This window comes from Osmerus mordax, chromosome 8 (genome assembly GCF_038355195.1).
Source record: "Osmerus mordax isolate fOsmMor3 chromosome 8, fOsmMor3.pri, whole genome shotgun sequence".
Classification (NCBI taxonomy): Eukaryota; Metazoa; Chordata; class Actinopteri; order Osmeriformes; family Osmeridae; genus Osmerus; species Osmerus mordax.
Window position 1 is genome coordinate 12,801,219 of NC_090057.1, and position 18,004 is coordinate 12,819,222.

Genomic DNA, 18,004 nt, shown 5'->3' on the forward strand with positions numbered 1-18,004 from the left:
CCCATGTCATTCATTTTTTCAATGTACAATCAATAAAAAAAATATTAACACCCACAGTCTGTCTATTTTACTAAAAGCATATCTGCTTCCTCAAGAGCCTTCTCCATTTCTTCAACTTCCAAAGACAGGCTCTCCCTCTCCTGCGACAGAAGCTCCCGAGCTTCTTTGAGATCTTTCATGGTGTTTTGGATTTCCTATAAATTTGGTGAGGACCATAGACACAACCCAAGTTAAGCAAATAAGAGGTCAGACTAGGAAGTCTCTAAACACATTAGTTGGCAAAGTATCTTTGATGACTTAAACATTGAGGAATAGTATTGTAAATGCAGGGGGACAGGAGGGTGAGTACAGCAGGTTCTTACAAAAGGATTACTTAAGATACATTTAAGATAGTATACTAATGCAACCTGGTCCCATTTACAAAGGCCAAGGAACATGGGAAGTTAAAGGAAAAGGAATACAGTCCAGTGCTCCTAATAGAATAACACTTACATCAATGCGTTCACTTTGCTCTGTTGTCATGTCACAGAAAGTGTTCAATTCTCCCAAAAGATCTTTGGATACATTCTGCAGTTGGGAAAGAAATAAGACTCATTGATAATGTATTCAATAATAATGCTAATTCCAAAATATCCATTGAGACCAGATGGTGGGTACCATAATTGGTTGCTCAGATACCTATTACTGAAGTACAATACACAATCATTTGTTCAACAAATAGACGCTCTTACCACCACCTCTTTTCTTTCATCTTCATTTTGTTGTGTAGTTTGTCCAATTCTTTCACCCAGAACTAAAAATGTCAAACGTGTATAGGTAATTATCATTTGCATACTCGGAATTGAAAAGTTTGTAAAAAACATACATGAACTAAGGGGTGATGTCTTTCTCAGCATTCTAGACTGTGATATGGTAAGTTTAGTGTCATTTTCATCAAGTATGTTTAAAAAAATAAAATAAAAAAACTCAAGCCATGTTCAATTGAGAAATACTTGAAAATGTGGTGAAAGCTCCAGAGCGTATTAATTGTGCATTATTATGAATATCCTATGCATTCTCAAAGAACCTGCGTGTGTCCATTTGGCTTAAACATTTCGGAAGTCAACCCTACCAGGGTCAATATTTCCAGCGACAAGCAACACGTGGCAGTCCTTCAGTTGTTTCTGGAAGTTTCCATTCTCCCCTTTGAGATCACTGCACTGCTGCTCCAGCTGGGCCATTCTTTGCTAAATTTAAATATATAAGTAGGTATGGGTAAACATAAAATTGGATATTGAGATTCATTATTTGTTTTATTGCACTGATAGTACGTTTTTAGTAAGATAAATGTGTCAAGTATATATCAAGAAGGCTATTTAAATTTTACATTGCACTGATGCTTTGAGATCTCTAGAATATCGATCAAATGTGGGCAGATCTAAAATCATGTGGGCACTACCTTAGTCTCAGTAAGGTTCCTCTGCAGCTCCTCATTGACAACCACCAAAAGCTGATTCTGGTCCTTGATATCTGACTGTTGTCCATACCTGCTAGGTGGTCTATCAAAACACAAACAGCTTTAGACGTTTAAAAATATTAGCTTAACTTTCCCAGCGTTGGTGTATTGACAACTTACCCTTTTAGTTTTTTGGTTGTAGGGATTTTTCTGCCAAAGACAAAATAAACATGTAAATGTATCGACTTCTTGGCATGCTACAGGATATGTATGCACAAGTATCTTTCCACGGGATGGGTCACCTTGGTGCATTTTCGTTATGGGGCTTGAATACACCATCTGTTTGGAGACACAATTGAGACCAGAGCTATATCTCTATATTCAAAATGTGGTTATGGTGTAAAGAAGCAGAAGTAGGCCGATACCTAATTTACCTTGTCCTGATCTGGGGATTTTCGAAGTCATCTTGATAACTGCAAAGCAATTTGGCGAACAAACTGTTAACATGCCATAGAGTATGTTCTGCTTTTACAGAAACTAGCTCTAGCTACAGCAGCTAACAGAATAGCCCAGTTAGTCTTAAAGTTAGCTCGTTGATCAGATTATTCTCATTAGTCTAGCCTTAACATTTAAAGCTAATGCCAAATTAGAAGGACACTTAGAAGGCCAAATTATAAGGACACTTGTTACAAGAATGTTATATTAACTTGATTCCAAACAAACCTTTTTTCTATAAATTGACAAAAGACTCGTACCGCCAGACAGCACTGACTGTTTTGAAAATTACGTCGTCACTTCCGATTAGCTAGCGTTTGACTCGCTAGCATTTACTACTTCCGTTGGGTGATTCAGGATCAATAATGATATTTTAAAATAAAAACTAGTTTATGATATCAAGTATGTGTCAGTATGTGGCACAAATATGTGGTATCCTATTAAAAAAAGTCACATATTTTATAATTGACAATTACATTTCGTGACGAAATCAAAGGATCGTTTGTAAAACGTTGAATGTGATAAGAAAAAAAGGGTTAACGTCAAAAAAGAGATTGTTTACACAATAGAAATGCTTGCAATTGGAAATTATTTAGCTTTAGCTTGATGGGAGACTAGTCATCCAACTGCCGGAAATCAGAAGAATAAGGACGGCTAATACGCATGTGCATGGAGAGGCGGTTAAATTCAAAATCAACAATTTCGCCAGCTCCTGTGCCTGCCTGTGGCCAAAGTAGCAAACGTGAAAGTACAGACAGCTATATGTGAGGGACTTTTTACACATTTCAGAGTGTAACTACAAGGTCAGTAACGAATTTACAATGCATTTTCTTCCTATTTAAAATACATTGCTTATGTTAGATAGCTACAGTACCACCTGACCAGCGTTCGCTAACTAGGCTAGCAAATGTAGCTACTGTAGACTAGTCTAGTGTTAGTCAGATCGACCAAATTGTGTTCAGTTATAGTTTTTGGTTTTCTCGTATTCTCACTGATAGTACACGCTAGTAGGATAGCCTTAATAATTGTTAGACTAATAATCTCTTTGTTATACGTGGGCTACTTGTCGTTAAGAGAATTACTGGGAAGGAACTGTATGCTATTGTTCTTATAACCTTGTAGTCAGTAGAGTAATTGCATGTTCATAAAGACGCTCCAAGAAACAACACAATGGCCAGGCTTCATGACAGGATTTATATTCTCTTGTTTGAGAGTTGTGAAGTGATTTTATCATTAGTTGTAAACCTTTTCCTGACCCTCCTTAACTAGAAACGGTCAGTGCGAAAAACGAACCTCGGTGTGATCTCTTCGTTTGATGTCACGTTCATACAAAAATGGCATTTATTAAAAATCACACATCATGAAGGGTATAAGCATGTGTGAAAGAGGCCAACGCGATCTACCTCATCTTTGTTTTTGGCAGCTAACTGAAAATGGAGCCTCCTGATGTGTCTAGTACTGAGTGAGTACAACTTTAATTTCCTAAACTAAATAACTAGCCAAATGCATTAGCCCTTTTAAGTTATGGTATGGCAAGTATTTGTCATGTCCAGTTTGATTGGCTACAGGCTATTCCATTCTAGACTTACATTTTGTATTTGATTTTTTGTATGTTGTAGTAACAACACTATGTCGACCAGACGGAGGATCTCTTCGGTTAGTACATTATTAATTTAAACGCGTTATTATGAATTGAAAAAGGTGTGTTCAAACTACAGTGTCTTGCCTAATTATGCATCTTAATGTAGATCCTGAAAGCTCCACGAACATCGATTTCAATTTCATCCCCACAGAAGGTCAAATGTCAGGTAAAATAATTTTTTGGAATAATGTGTATGAACAAATAAATGGTGGTTGCAGTTAACATAGTGCTGTCATGATATTGATTGTCATGTTGCAGAAATGTTGTGTATTTTTGTATGTTGTGATTCTTAAGGTTGAAGTTGCAAAGCCGGTGGAGAAAAAGAGGAATTCAAAACGAGTCAGTTTTGCACCCTCCAATGATGTTGTACTGTTTTCAGAGTGAGTGCAGTGCCACCTCTTTTAAATGTTGTTAAAACGCTTATACAGTAGAGTTATTCTCATGTGCTTTCTTCTACTTCTTTACAGAAAAGTAAAAAATGGCTCCCCTGTCTGCAGTCCTTTACAGGACATCACAACATGTACGTCTTTTTGATTTTGTGTAACATTTGACTTTTGAAGGGCAAAACAGTAGCCTTTCTATTTGTTGTCTTCACTACATTTTGGGCATGATATTTCATGGTTAAATTGAGCGAACTTGACATATCTTTCCAATCTGTTCAACAGCGACAGCAAATCTTGATGAGAGGTAAGGATGGTCTCCACATCCATCAAGTCTACAATGACAATTTAGGATCTGATTATTAAAATTGCTGTTAAGTCACATATTGATACATGAAGGTTGAATCTTTGTGTATATCATCCGTCATCATGGTTTGTCATTCCTATTGTTCAGTTTGAGTGATCATATACAGTATATCTCATTTGATCATTGTTGAAAAGTAGTGACCATTGCGTCAGTGTTTATCATCTTAAAATTCAACAGATTAGCAGGTCATTATATTGTTGGATTCACTCATTCTGAATCTTTTTCTCTGATCAAAAGGCTACAAAGTGGTGTCATAGAGAGTGGATCTGACCTGGTCCCAGGTAAGCCATGTAGAATGTGAAGATGCTATACTGGGTGTCTGTCAGAACTACAGAGGGGACTGGTCTTAATAATAATGTTTCCCCATCAACCATTGTGCACGTGTTGTATCATTTCAGGAATAGAAACGTTGCTGAACGCCCCCCTGTATGCCTCCCAACAAAGACAAAAGGTGACTATGAAAGCTAATACTAACTTGATCTAATGTACTGCATCAAGTGGTTTACATAAAGGCCAGACGGCTTTTCATATTTGAGACTCGGTGCTTTATACACAAGTGGTTAAAATGTATACAACCTTTTCTTTTCATCCACCCTCTCTTCTTCCTGTAATAGATGATGTTTAACAACGATGTCCAAAGCAGTTATGGGGAGAACACTGTGATGTTCACTGAGGATGCTATTATGGATATGACCCACAGTCACACAATATGTATTGCCAAAAACTGTGAATCAACTGTATTTCTTGAAGATGGTGGTAACATAGGTATGCCCACCTCTGGAAACATGGACTTTACATTCCCAGTGAAGAAAAGGAATACAGAGATTTGTGGCTCCACTTCCTCAGCCCAAGACTCTGAATTTAAAGATTTTCTTGCAAGTCTCTCTAAGTCAAGTGATCGCAAGGAAAAGCCTGTGGTATTGAACACTGCCCCATTGCATTCCGACAAAATTGAGGAAAAAGCTTTTTTTGCCAAACTTAATGCAAAGCGTTCAAGTAGGGTTAAAGAGAACCAGGCTCCTGTGACGTCAGCAACAAAGAGAAACTTTCCAACGGGTTTAGTTACCCCGCAACAGCATGTACTCGTGGGTGCAACCACAATGCAGACTGACATTGGCCCACCAAGCATGGACCTAACTGAAAACGTAATGCTAAATTCTGGAAAAACCTCAAGGGTTAATGAACAAGGTTTTACATCAAGCACTTTCAGACTGTCATCTTTAAGTACAGATCCTGATGACATGGAAATGACAAGAAGCCAGACTGTTGCTATTGATTCTAAAACCATTGGGATGATTGGCTGTCTAAGAAATGGAAGGTTTGAAAGTGTGGCTTTGACTCAAGACCCCAACAGAACCCAGATTTTCTCAAATGACAACCACGGCATGGAGTTGACAACGCCGCTTAATCCACCACTCAAGGAGAGCCTAGACTTCCGGACCAAGCAAACTGAATCACCACGTCGGTGGTTTCCCAAGGAAAACTGGTTGTCTTCTGATGTGCCCGTCACAGTGGTGCCGAATCAGACATTGGGGAGAGTGAGCAGTTATGGTTATGACTCGGATGACATGGAGTTGACAAGAGGTCAAACCGTTACCATTGATCCCAAAACGATGACACAGAAGCTCTCACAAAGCAAAACCAGCAAAAGTTCAAGCGAAGAGGAAAGTGGCATCTTGTCGGAGGACTGTTGTGGTATGGACATGACCGAGGCGCTTACGGGCCATATCGTGGCAGGCAGCCACACAGCCACCAAGGATGCTAGTAATGTTTATCTCCCCACACAAGAGATGAACCAACAAAGTACAACAGATTGCAGACTTGGGTCGCCTGTCTCAGATAACATGGAAATCACAGAAACCGTTTTTTCCAAGTCTTGCCTGATAGAAATGCCCCAACAGAGTAAAAGCAAATCCAGACTTGACTTCACAGCCCATGTGCCAGCTTTTAGTCAGTATAGCAAATGTACACATGAGGCCCCCAATGGCGACAGTAGATTGCTTCAGGAGCGAGACACGGGTTACAATGCCTCTGTTGCCGTATCTGAGCCAGATGACATGGAAATAACGAGAAGTCAGACTGTCGTCATTGACTCAAAGAGCCTCAAAATGGTCCATCCTTTGCAAACAAAGCGGAAAAGCACATCTTTTTTTCCTTTCAACACACGCAACCAAATGTCAGAGGATTGTGGCATGGATATGACTAAACCTTTAACAGTGTCCATTGATCATGTGACAGAGTCTTCTACTGGGAAAATGACAGGTCCAGTAAGCAGATTTGTACATGAAGCAGAATGTAGTCCTCAAGACATGGAAATTACAAGAAGCCAGACTGTTGTCATTGACTCAAAGAGCCTCAAAATGGTCCATCCTTTGCAAACAAAGCGGAAAAGCACATCTTTTTTTCCTTTCAACACACGCAACCAAATGTCAGAGGATTGTGGCATGGATATGACTAAACCTTTAACAGTGCTCATTGATCATGTGACAGAGTCTTCTACTGGCAAAATGACAGGTCCAGTAAGCAGATTTGTACATGAAGCAGGATGTAGTCCTTTTGACATGGAAATGACAAGAAGCCAGACTGTGGTTATTGAATCAAAATATCAACAAAGAGTTGGAACGTCTTCACTTAGAAATGAAAGCACAGTTGGCATTTTGGAGTCAAACCTTTCCCAAGAGGACAATGGTATGAAAATGACCCAAGCTTTCGCTGTTCCTACTGTGGAACATTTCTCCACGTCGATCCATGAGAAGGAAATTATTTCCAGCCAGTCCACAAACACCGCTGTGGAAGTGTACACCCATGATATTAAAGTAGGGCACAGCTTTGATCCCCCTCTTTCCTTGTGTTCAAATGACATGGATATAACTGAAAGCCGACCAGTTTTTGCTGATTCTGATGGCAATCGATTGAGAGCAAGGAAAGGTTTATCATCCAACGTCAAAAAGAGTTTGTTGGACAAAGCTACGATTCCTGCAGATCAAAGTGCACGTGCGGATATGGCACTTCAGGACTGTGCTATAGGCCTCTGCAGTGAGGCTCCTACAACGTCTGAAGACATGGAATTGACAAGGAGCCAGACTGTTGCAATCGAAGCCAAGCATGTTGGACACTTTACACTGGAGGAGACAAAAAGAAATAGAAACCAAGAATGTCCCCCTGAAATGAGCTTGCCAACAGTTGGCTTTTCATGTTCTGCTAACATATCAGTAAAGGATGATGAAGTGGAAATGACAAATACAGTCACAAAGGCTATTGAACAAACATATTCACCAACCAATTCCAAGGCAACCACAAAGCCAATCTTTAATCTCAGTAAATCTGGAGAAATCACTGCAAACCTTGCAGATCTCGAACCAAAGGACATAACCAACATGCATGTTCCTCAACTGAAAGATGGAGACGAGTATAACCTGTGCAAGCCAGAAAGCTCACACATTACCAAATCAACATCAACTCAAGATCTGGATACTTCCAACAAGAGAAATAGACGGAGAAGCCTGGCCGATCTACAGTCAAAACTTCAGCATATGAGCCGCATGATAAACGAATCACCTGAAGTGTTGCCAATGGGAAGTGTCACAGCACCAATATCTCAGCTTGTGAGGAGCCAAGAAATACCCTCTCTGGAGATCGAATCCCAGCCAGTTGATGGCAATGGGTCACAGAATCTGGCATTGACTATAGACAAAGAAGAGAGCACTAACTCGGAGGACCGTCATTCTCCTAATGAGAAACATTTCATGACCGCACCTGTGAACTTGAAAAGTAAATGCCTTGCATCAAAACTGGCCTTTGGCGGTTTTAAGCCTAAACTTCCCCAAAGGAACAGACCCCTACAGAATACCTCAAATTGTATGGCTGATGAGAAACCCTTGAAAACAAAGAACATGGAGGTAAATGATGAACTATACAGCAGCACATTGGTTGATAAAATTTACGATGAAGTCATTCCAAATATAAGTGATGAGGAGTTGTCAGAAACTCTGGACACAAAATCTTTACAAGGGATCGATGACATAAGCTCTGAAGACCAGTTTAACAGGAGTGTTCTGAGGGATTTCATCTACGAAGAACCAGTTCTCAATGTGTCACAAGGCCAGAAGAGGCCCTTACCAGAAAACGACCACAAAGACGCTGCTGATGACGAAAAGAGAAGGAAATCGTCAACTGACAACCTCCAGGAACTGGTAACTGTTCTTTCTTCCACACACTAATCTTGCCATATTGTTCTGGGTTGCCGTTTGTCAAATCTGTGCTGTCGTTTGTAAATAAACATACATGCATTGTCGACCACATGAAATACAATCTACCTACTTTCAAAGAGGCGTTTGGGGGATGCATTTTTGTCCAACCTATTTAATACTTTATTTGTCCTGGACAGGGAACAATCTTACAGGAGGATCATTCTGGTCCAGAATCCCATTCACATGTTGTTCAATGGGACAGTAAAGGTACAACTGCAGCGGTTCCTTTACATGGTGCCGATGGCAGGAACTCAACCAACATCGGACATGAGGCAACGTTTGAGTCAAGTAAGCTTTAAGTTATTTTCGCTAAATGCCATTCCCCAAATATTTTATTCAAAAAGAAATGGCTGATAATGTAAATCCATTTCCAGCCTACAGACATAGCCAATTTGAGTCCCAGCTTGAGGACACTGGGGGCTACACAAATGACGTGAGAAAGGTACTTACATGTCTATAAGCAGTGAATATGTGGCTATTGTTTTCTTACTGTCAGTGGTCTCATTGTCTTTTACCTTTTCTTAACAGAAACTTGAAGATGGCAGTATTACAGTGAAAGAGTATCTTAAACTCTTCAGCATTGACTTTGTCATTGATAAACCTCGACAGAGTATTCTCCCTGCCAAAGTATGTTCTTTCTATTGCTTACGAATTCAAAACTTCTGCCCTCTTTTTACAGACATTCAGGCATACAATACATTATATTCTTCTCTTCAGGTCCTGTGTGATCTGGATTGCAAAACCGAAGACATGTTAATTGAGATGCACATCAACCGTCCTAAACAGAGGGTGTATGAGACGGATTGCCAGAAACTCACAAAAATGGTGGAGGGGTATGTTCATAATCTTTTTTTTTTAAGTATGCAATGAATTCTTTTCACAAATATAAGCATGTATTATACATTTGAACCCTGTGGATAGCAGCCCTTAAGATTTTTGGGGGGATGTAAAAGTGGTTAAAATAGTTTTTATTTACAGACTGAAAGCCAGAATGAGAGAACGGGACAACCTTCTGAAAACTGTCAACGGACCACTGTGGGAAGCGACAAAGGGCTTTTCAGAGAAAGAAGTATATTGTATACCTTATCTATGGCCTCTTCTACATCTTTTGGAGTTTCAACCCCAACTTTTAAATGTGTTTTTTCTTAGTTTCAGTGTTTTGGTGCCAAGTTGAAAGAGAGAAGGAACTTCTACCGAAAGAGAAGCAAAGTTCAATCACACGAAATGAAGGCGGTCTTGTACACTAACCTTGTGAAAGCATGTCAGGTAGGAAATTGTAATGACCAAGTGCATTTACGTTTTGTCGCCTTGTTCTTATTTTCTAGTCAAATATAGCCACTGTAGTTATTAGTCATTCCATTCCTCATCTTTGCAGGAGTCACAACAAAACTTGAGGGGAAAGATTGAACAGACGGATGGCATGCTTAATGACCTTGACGAGTGTATTCACGTCATAGAAGCTGGTATGAAAGGTTAAATATAAATGATGGATTAGGCAGGAAAATTGTATAGCAACTTATTTTACATTTGAGACTGAGAATTAATTTTTCAGGGTCCAACCTTTCTCTTCTTCTGTCTGCCATAGAACTTGCTGCAGTGGAGGGTGAAGGGGCAGGTGACAGGGAACCAACTTTGAAATCAAGACAGCAAGGTACACTTTGTTACTTTCAAAGTCTTTTTTGAATACTTTGGAATACCTGTAGAATATATGTCCTTTGGTTTAATGACACCATTTCTCATATAGATTTGGAGAATGTCAACAAGAAGGTGGCTGATAATGAAAGGTACATTGTTTAAGTAATAACTTTCTAGACTTCCAACAGTAAAAAGCACAAATGAAGCTTAATTGGGTCATTTTAAACGGCAGAAGTATCCTTATTCGAGTGTTTTGATAACTCTGCAGACAAATGTGTGAACTCGAGATGCAGAAAAATCACTCGATTGAAAGAGTGGACAGGCTTCAAACTGAGACCCACAAACTTGGGAATGCCATTGCCATGCTGGATAGGTAACTCATTTCACTGTTTGGGGGAAAAGGTTGTCGTAAGGCTTATTAAATATATATTTGCCTTGAATATTGCTATCATAAAGTGTAAGATATGATCATATTTCAGGTTGAATGAATGGAAGTTAGGGGAACAAGATGTAAACAGAACCGTCTACACCTTTCTCCATGAGTCTTTACATCTGGAAGTGTTAATGGAAAAACCTAACGGTAAGATTTCATATAGCAGAAAATATGATATGAAAGCATTTGCCGTATGTGGTGCTTGTGCAGTATGTTAATCCAGTGTTTAAAGGAAGTTGATGTTGGAAGTATTATTTGCCAAATGGTTGCTTTCTTTAGGAAGAGATGATGTCCAGGTAGAGACTGAGCGCAACATCAAGGATGTCACATTCCAACTCCACCTGGATGGTGATTAAACTCCATACTTAATATTGTCTAACACTCCAAACCATTGAAAGTGAAACAGTGTGGTGGAAATTTGTGTATTTCATGGTTAGTGTATAATTAGCCATTTTTACCCTGAAATAAGACACACAACCACCTGACCCAGGGAGGTACTCAGATTTCCAAAACCATACATTTTAAAGTGTTACATTTGTTTTTGTTTTTTTACATAGATCAAAAGTCACAGTGCCAGGCACGCCTTGTTCACAGACTGCTATCCCAATACCTGGGTGATGAAACCGCTTGGGTCAAGAAGTATCCAACCAGTAGATACGTCTCAAAGGTATGGGTGGACATCAGGTGCACTTTAGAATTGTGGAGCATTAAAGCTGGGTTTAAGTCAATATCGGTGTAGTACAGATGGGTTCAGGGCTCTGCCGTTTGTCTCCAGCTCTTGCATGATGTGGGCTTGGTGGTGAGTCGCTGTCGTCTACTAGGAGAGGAGGTGCACCGGCTGAAGATGTGGGGTGCTCTCAGGCTGGACATACTGGACATCAGCTGCGTGGACACACAGTAAGACTGGAAGTTAGGGCTGTAATATGATGGTATCAGTTAACATATCGTACAGTCATCCATGAAGGATGAGGACATGCCTTTGTGTTAACGATAGTTTGTCGAGGGGAAAAAACTTAACCACAGCCAATTGTGAATGATCTAGACTATATTATAATTACTGTAAAATATTAATAGCGTTTTTTTTGTTGTTGCTCTCCCCGTTTTTAGAATCCGCATCCTGTTCTCCAGCCTTAAGGCGGGTGCCAAGTTTGAGATCACTATCGGTGTCACCTCTGCCTACCCCTACTGTCTCCTCCAAGTGCAGAATTTCCAAAATCGTATTGGAAACACAACGTAAGTTGTCATTTGAGGGTTACAATACAAACGTTTACTGCTTGTCATGAGAATACAATCCTTGCAAACTTGAGATAGAACATGGAGGTAAATGATGAACTATAGATCAGAGATAAGTAACTTACTTTTATTCTCATTCAGGATACACCAGCTGGAGGAAATAGTATTTTCCGTAACACCGTCCAAAGATTACTTGACCAAGATCGTCAAGAATATTCATGGAGCTCTCCTTTGCTGAGACAAGCTTGTGTAAATGGACTGTATTTGTGCTACATGTACAATAAGTTAATCTAGAGTGTTTACATTTAGTGTTTTTCATATCACATTATGTATGACTTATTTTGTAATTTGTATGGAATTGTGTAAATGTTAATTGATGTGTAGATGTATCTTTTCCTACATGTGTTGGGGCAAAACCTTTTAAGAGGGTGCCTGCATTGCTTGAAGATACCAGTTTTTGTTTATGTAACAAAAGAAGAAAAAAAAAAAACTTTCAAATATCTATCAAAACGTATGTTTTCTATAATGTTATTTCTACATTTGAAGCTATGTTCTGTTATAGAAGAAACAAACTAAACATTTAGCTTCACTAGCATTAGAAGTTGGGTCATGTATAGCTGAGGTACTGAATATTGTAACACTTAACTGTACATTGACAATTGTTTTACAAATTACATTTGGCTATCCATAAATAGAAAAGTTGCATTGTTTTTACAAGTTGTCATTTCATCCTTACTATAGACCTCCCATGATTGTTTTGGTAGGCAAAGAAAAAACTAAATTCACTGTACAGGGATAAAACTGAATAAAGTAGACTTACCATGCTGTTAAGGTAATCCTTTTATAGCTTTTTTTCTGGACTGCATTTTCTCTTTGAATTGGCTGTCGTCGCAGTGTAACATCTCCTGTCTTCAATTGGATCCTAGCTTGTAGCAAAATAATCATGAGGCCAGGATGTTTTGTCTTGTTTAATGTGACCTGTGACATTCGGAGACCAGTAACAGTCAAGAGAACCCTAACCCCATTCCTTCCATTGTTCAGATTTTTTTTGCATTGACCTAGACTGGAAGTGTACATCAGAAAAATGTGATGCTTATAATGTTCCTGAAAATGTTAAGCATATTGTGATGTGTAGTAAATACAATTTGGAGAGGAAGATCTTGTGTTAAGTCGTGAATGGAACTTCTAAGAGATTTTAGGGATAAATGAGAGAATGTTGGAAGGCTCTGTTTCTTAAATATACAGGATTTGTATAGTCAGTCTCTCTTGAAATAACCTGAAGCAGTACCAGGAAGAGACATAAATGGTTCTGACTGAAGTATTTAATGTCCTGAAATGTATCACTCCGATACAATAGATGATGGTATGCACCTACACTGGTTTGAGAACCGCTATTAAATCACAGAAGAAGACCTAAACGGGGGCTATGACGGGGCAAACGTCATCAAAGAGTATACACTTCGACGTCATTACGTTGCCGAGTAGAGACTTGCGCTGACTGACGAGCGGGAGAATTTGGTTTCCAAATAAGAACAAATATTGCTACCAGCTGCGAAACGTAGAGTAAGTAGAATAACAAGTCGATCAGATTATAAACTGCTTTCTGTTTTTATATCTAGAAATCAAGTTACTACTGGGACTTAAAGCCCATGTTGCTAATCTCATTGTGTAACAGGAACTGTGTAGCCCACACAGTCTGTTTTTATTATATTATTTAGCTAGCTCTGGCTAAATGGCTCGACAATGACACCATACTCTTTGTTGTTGGTTTACTATTTTGTTTACTTTGTAACACATTGATTGGCAAGTCATTTTATTCAACCCCAGTCTGTTTCATTAACTTAACTAGAGGTACGTGCTGTTTTTTTTTTTTTTTTACAGATAAACATACTTCACGTTTCAGTAAATCAAAATGGCCATGAGGAGTGAATCCAGAGTGGAGGCAGACGTAGAGGAAGAGGAAAGCTTTGGACCACAACCTCTGAACAGATTAGAAGTATGTACATTTCCATATCCTAAACTTGTCTCGACGGTGGACCAGTTGATTTTTACCTGACTATAGCTCAAAGTATGCGAGGAAAGTTTGGGAAAGCAGATCCAGGATCTGTAATCGGTCATGTCATTAGAAAATACTGGTATTGCACCTTCAGGGTACAAGCATACCCATTTTCACTTTGAATCAATACATACAAGGAAGAGTAAAATGACATGAACTATTATGCAAATAATGTATTTCATTGTTATGACCTGTCATATTTCTGTACTCAGCAATGTGGTGTCAGTGCCAGTGATATAAAGAAACTGGAGGATGCAGGCTTTCATACCATCGAGGCAGTGGCATATGCACCCAAGAAAGAGCTGCTCAATATCAAAGGCATCAGTGAGGCCAAAGCAGATAAAGTTCTGGTAAGCTCTTACATTTGTTATTTATTTAGAGATGACAAACAACACTTGGAATTCAGAAGCAATACAGGTTAGACATAAATCATTAAAATAGCAGTTTGCGTTGACTTATGTTTCCCATGCCTAGGCTGAGGCTGCTAAACTAGTGCCCATGGGCTTCACCACTGCTACAGAGTTCCATCAGCGACGCGCTGAGATAATCCAGATCTCCACTGGTTCCAAAGAGTTAGACAAACTGCTTCAAGGTGTGTACTATCCCGACAAAGACCATCCGATAGGGAATATAAACCGTTTTTTCTAGTATTTCCTCAAACAACAAATGTACCACAATGTCAATACAGTTGTGCGTTTGTTTGCCGTGATTGTGACTCCGTAAACTATGTTGACCCCGTTCCCCTGCCAGGTGGGATTGAGACTGGCTCTATCACAGAGATGTTTGGAGAGTTCCGAACAGGGAAGACACAGCTGTGCCACACCTTGGCAGTCACTTGTCAGGTACATCCTCTTTCAGTGCCCTTCCACCGAGGGACTCGAATGCTGGTGTCGCTATGAAACATTTCAAATAATATCTCCTGCTGCTGATGTCCATCGGTGAATGTGGCCCTGTTGTTAATGCTCGCTGTTTTTGGCTACGCCTCCATTCGACACAATTTCTTGTGCACAGTATTGAATTCAATAAAAGCAGGTCAAACATGCATCTAAAAAGTAAGCTCACCTTACTGGCTGCATGAATGCGTAGAGTAACCTTTCTGTACATTTTCTCCTTTCAGTTGCCCATTGACCAGGGTGGTGGAGAGGGCAAAGCCATGTACATCGACACAGAAGGGACTTTTAGGCCAGAGAGACTCCTGGCTGTAGCTGAGAGGTGAGGTCTACTAGTTGTACCACACACACAAAAACTAAGAGAAAAACCAGTGGTTTACAGTGCATTTAGTCTTTTTTAGAACCATGATACATAGTTGACACTAAATAGAGAAGCTTGAAATGATGAATAGCTTGCTTTGATTTACATTTGAGGTACTTTATGTAATGGTTTAAGGTTTTATGGGTGTTCTTGTAAATGAATGTCTATTAATTGCACGTAGTTGCTGTGGACCTCTTAATAGTCAAATGAAAGAATACATCTAATGTGTCCCCTGCCTCTCCTCTGCGTCTTGCCTCATCAGGTATGGGCTGGTGGGGAGTGATGTGCTGGATAACGTGGCTTATGCCCGGGCCTTTAACACAGACCACCAGACCCAGCTCCTGTACCAGGCGTCCGCCATGATGGCTGAGTCCAGGTGAGGCCCACTTCCATATCTTCTTAGGTCTCTGCTCGTCTGGTCTGTTATTCATCTTAAACCGATTGCAGCCAGTATCATACCCATAACCCCCCCCCCCCTCACTTCCTCAAATTTGTGAGGTCGTGCCATCAAACATGTATATGTAGAGAAACAAATTCATCTTCGGTTGAGTCGTGGAATATGGTAGCAGCGTGCAGTTGTGAACCTTTCCCTCCTAATCTTCATAAAGCCAACATATCTTATCGCCTCTTCGTCAGGTATGCTTTGCTGATAGTGGACAGTGCCACAGCCCTCTATAGGACAGACTACTCCGGTAGAGGTGAGCTGTCTGCCAGACAAGGCCATCTGGGACGTTTCTTACGGATGCTGCTAAGGCTTGCAGACGAGGTACGTCGAAAACCCCTAATATCCCCCCCACACACAGTTTTACAGTTTTCTCCGAAATCATTGTCTCCAGTTTAATTTGAGTGCACATTGCTCTGTCCGTCTTGCTTCCACATGTAACACTGAGTGCCCTTCTTTTTGATTCCATTCTGGCGCTAAAGTTTGGCGTCGCCGTGGTGATCACCAACCAGGTGGTAGCCCAGGTGGATGGAGCAGCCATGTTCTCAGCAGACCCCAAGAAACCCATTGGGGGAAACATCATGGCACATGCCTCCACGACGCGGTGAGGAACCTGGGCTGAGCCGTGGGGAACCAAGGGAGCGGCACTCTCGCCTCGCCTCCTAAAATCAGCCTCTCTCTGCTCAAACTATTAAGATAACGGTTGCTATTAGGTGGTAGTAGGTATTTCAATTTGTAGCCAGTGGTATTGGATCAATTATGAAGCTACTGCCCTTCATGCTTGGTCATGTTACAGTGCTCATGAGTCCTGCAGACTGGTTACACACAGAGCTTTGCTAACAAACAAAAAACTCTTGCCTTCCTTCGCAGACTTTACCTAAGGAAAGGCAGAGGGGAGACCAGGATCTGTAAAATCTATGACTCGCCCTGCCTCCCCGAGTCAGAAGCCATGTTCGCCATCAACCCTGACGGAGTGGGTGACGCCAAGGACTGAGCAGGCCTTAATCCATACTTGGAGGGAGGCACAAGGCTGGCCATGTGACTTGTGCCTACTCACCTTCTCACCAACCCAAGCACCCATTGCACAACAGCACACTTTCGTAGTGTGCACAATATTCAGGCCTGGGATGACAAGTAGATTAGGGAGATACAGGTCCCAAAAGTTGGTTTGGTTCATTTTTGGACCATTGTAATGCAGAGAAGAAGCAGGGGTGTCCACAGTCCATTCTGTGAGAACACATTGTATAGAGAATTTAACAGTTTTTTGTGCTTTGGTCTAAAGTGACGCACAAAAATGCCCATGCCCACACTATAAGAACCTATGTCTTATTAAAGTTTTGAGAGGGATAGCGGGCTAAAGAAAAAAAACTGCGATATATTAGATCTTGTTGAAAATCCTCTGGATGGTTTTTGTTATATTATTTGAAAATGTATTTGTGTATTTGTGATCCTGTGTTTTATGTGTGGTTTCTAGCAGTCTGGTTTCCTTGCTTTTTGATGTAAACATTACAATGACTACTAAATGTATTATTGAAGAGCAGTTGCTTGACCAAAAGACTAGTTGTCCACACAGTACATTATTTAACATTGTGTGCCCTGAAGTAAATTCTAAAACCTATTCTTTATATTAAATGTTTTATCTGTGTTTTCTCTAGAGTCTTCCGTCACTTAGATAATCTAATTTACGTTTACGCTAACATTTTGCATATAAGAAGCTGATTTATTTGATGAGAAGTGATTTCAGAATTTGGAGTGGTTTTAGTTAGCAGGTTAGCCATGAATCAGATGTTTTTCAACAAACTAATGGAATTTAAAGAGTAGTAATGACATGTTTAGCAGTATTATTGTATTTATAATGTCCTCCACACAAAGGATGCTCAGTATTGTGGAATGTTGAAGCATTAAGGGCAGCATTCACTCGCAATTTGGCAGTATTCTATTTTTCGATTAAATCATGCTTTATTAGCATGAATGAGTGAGCATTGTTGCTAAAGCCACATAAGATTTAACAAAATACAGTACCAGTCAAAATTTCTAATTTCCCCTGCAAGAGGTTGCCTCTTGCAGGGGAAATGAGAAGACATCATATTTCATTCTACACTTCACTCGTATTTTGAGTTGTAAATGAGCAGCAAAAAAAGATGCTTTTAAATCTATGTAATATTTATACATAATAAGTAGGCCCTATGCATTTTTATATAAAATATACAGGAATATCAGTTGTAAAAATGGAATTAAAATCCCTGTACAACCGACGCAAGCAAGCACACCCTACAATTTCCCCAGAAATTGTACCCTCTCTAGTTATGTCTTTACTCTCCTTTACGTTGTCCAAAGTTTCTGTAGCTACAATGTCTACCTAGCTACCTATTAGGCAATAACCCA

The 18,004-nt window shown here is 39.9% G+C and overlaps 3 protein-coding genes across 4 annotated transcripts; 2 read left to right on the top strand and 1 right to left on the bottom strand.

The window, feature by feature from the left end:
• Positions 1-48: 48 nt before the first annotated feature.
• On the bottom strand, positions 49-2,229 carry knstrn (kinetochore localized astrin (SPAG5) binding protein). Of its 2 annotated transcripts, none has more exons than XM_067241700.1 (9): positions 2,159-2,229; positions 1,870-1,908; positions 1,738-1,774; positions 1,616-1,645; positions 1,439-1,538; positions 1,112-1,226; positions 732-793; positions 493-567; positions 49-194 (listed from the first exon to the last, which is right to left on the bottom strand). In XM_067241700.1, exons 2-9 carry the CDS (start codon positions 1,898-1,900, stop codon positions 63-65), a joined length of 582 nt encoding a protein of 193 aa, XP_067097801.1. In that variant the 5' UTR covers positions 1,901-1,908; positions 2,159-2,229; the 3' UTR covers positions 49-62. The 2 variants fall into 2 exon arrangements, with proteins under 2 accessions (XP_067097801.1, XP_067097800.1); XM_067241699.1 differs by having other exon boundaries at positions 1,861-1,908; positions 2,159-2,196.
• Positions 2,230-3,559: 1,330 nt separating this feature from the next.
• Positions 3,560-12,958, top strand: knl1 (kinetochore scaffold 1). Its single transcript, XM_067241791.1, has 25 exons — positions 3,560-3,586; positions 3,867-3,952; positions 4,040-4,092; positions 4,238-4,259; positions 4,557-4,600; positions 4,718-4,770; positions 4,934-5,084; positions 5,832-6,083; positions 8,331-8,512; positions 8,707-8,857; positions 8,944-9,011; positions 9,098-9,196; positions 9,287-9,402; positions 9,548-9,638; positions 9,719-9,835; positions 9,945-10,032; positions 10,155-10,220; positions 10,314-10,353; positions 10,473-10,577; positions 10,684-10,784; positions 10,917-10,985; positions 11,195-11,304; positions 11,413-11,534; positions 11,745-11,870; positions 12,012-12,958. The coding sequence occupies exons 1-25, from the start codon at positions 3,560-3,562 to the stop codon at positions 12,106-12,108; spliced, it is 2,436 nt and encodes an 811-aa protein (XP_067097892.1). The 3' UTR covers positions 12,109-12,958.
• An 824-nt stretch (positions 12,959-13,782) lies between these two features.
• rad51 (RAD51 recombinase) lies at positions 13,783-17,266 on the top strand. Its single transcript, XM_067241526.1, has 9 exons — positions 13,783-13,866; positions 14,139-14,276; positions 14,401-14,518; positions 14,677-14,768; positions 15,044-15,138; positions 15,440-15,553; positions 15,814-15,943; positions 16,102-16,223; positions 16,490-17,266. The coding sequence occupies exons 1-9, from the start codon at positions 13,783-13,785 to the stop codon at positions 16,611-16,613; spliced, it is 1,017 nt and encodes a 338-aa protein (XP_067097627.1). The 3' UTR covers positions 16,614-17,266.
• The last annotated feature ends 738 nt before the right edge of the window (positions 17,267-18,004 follow it).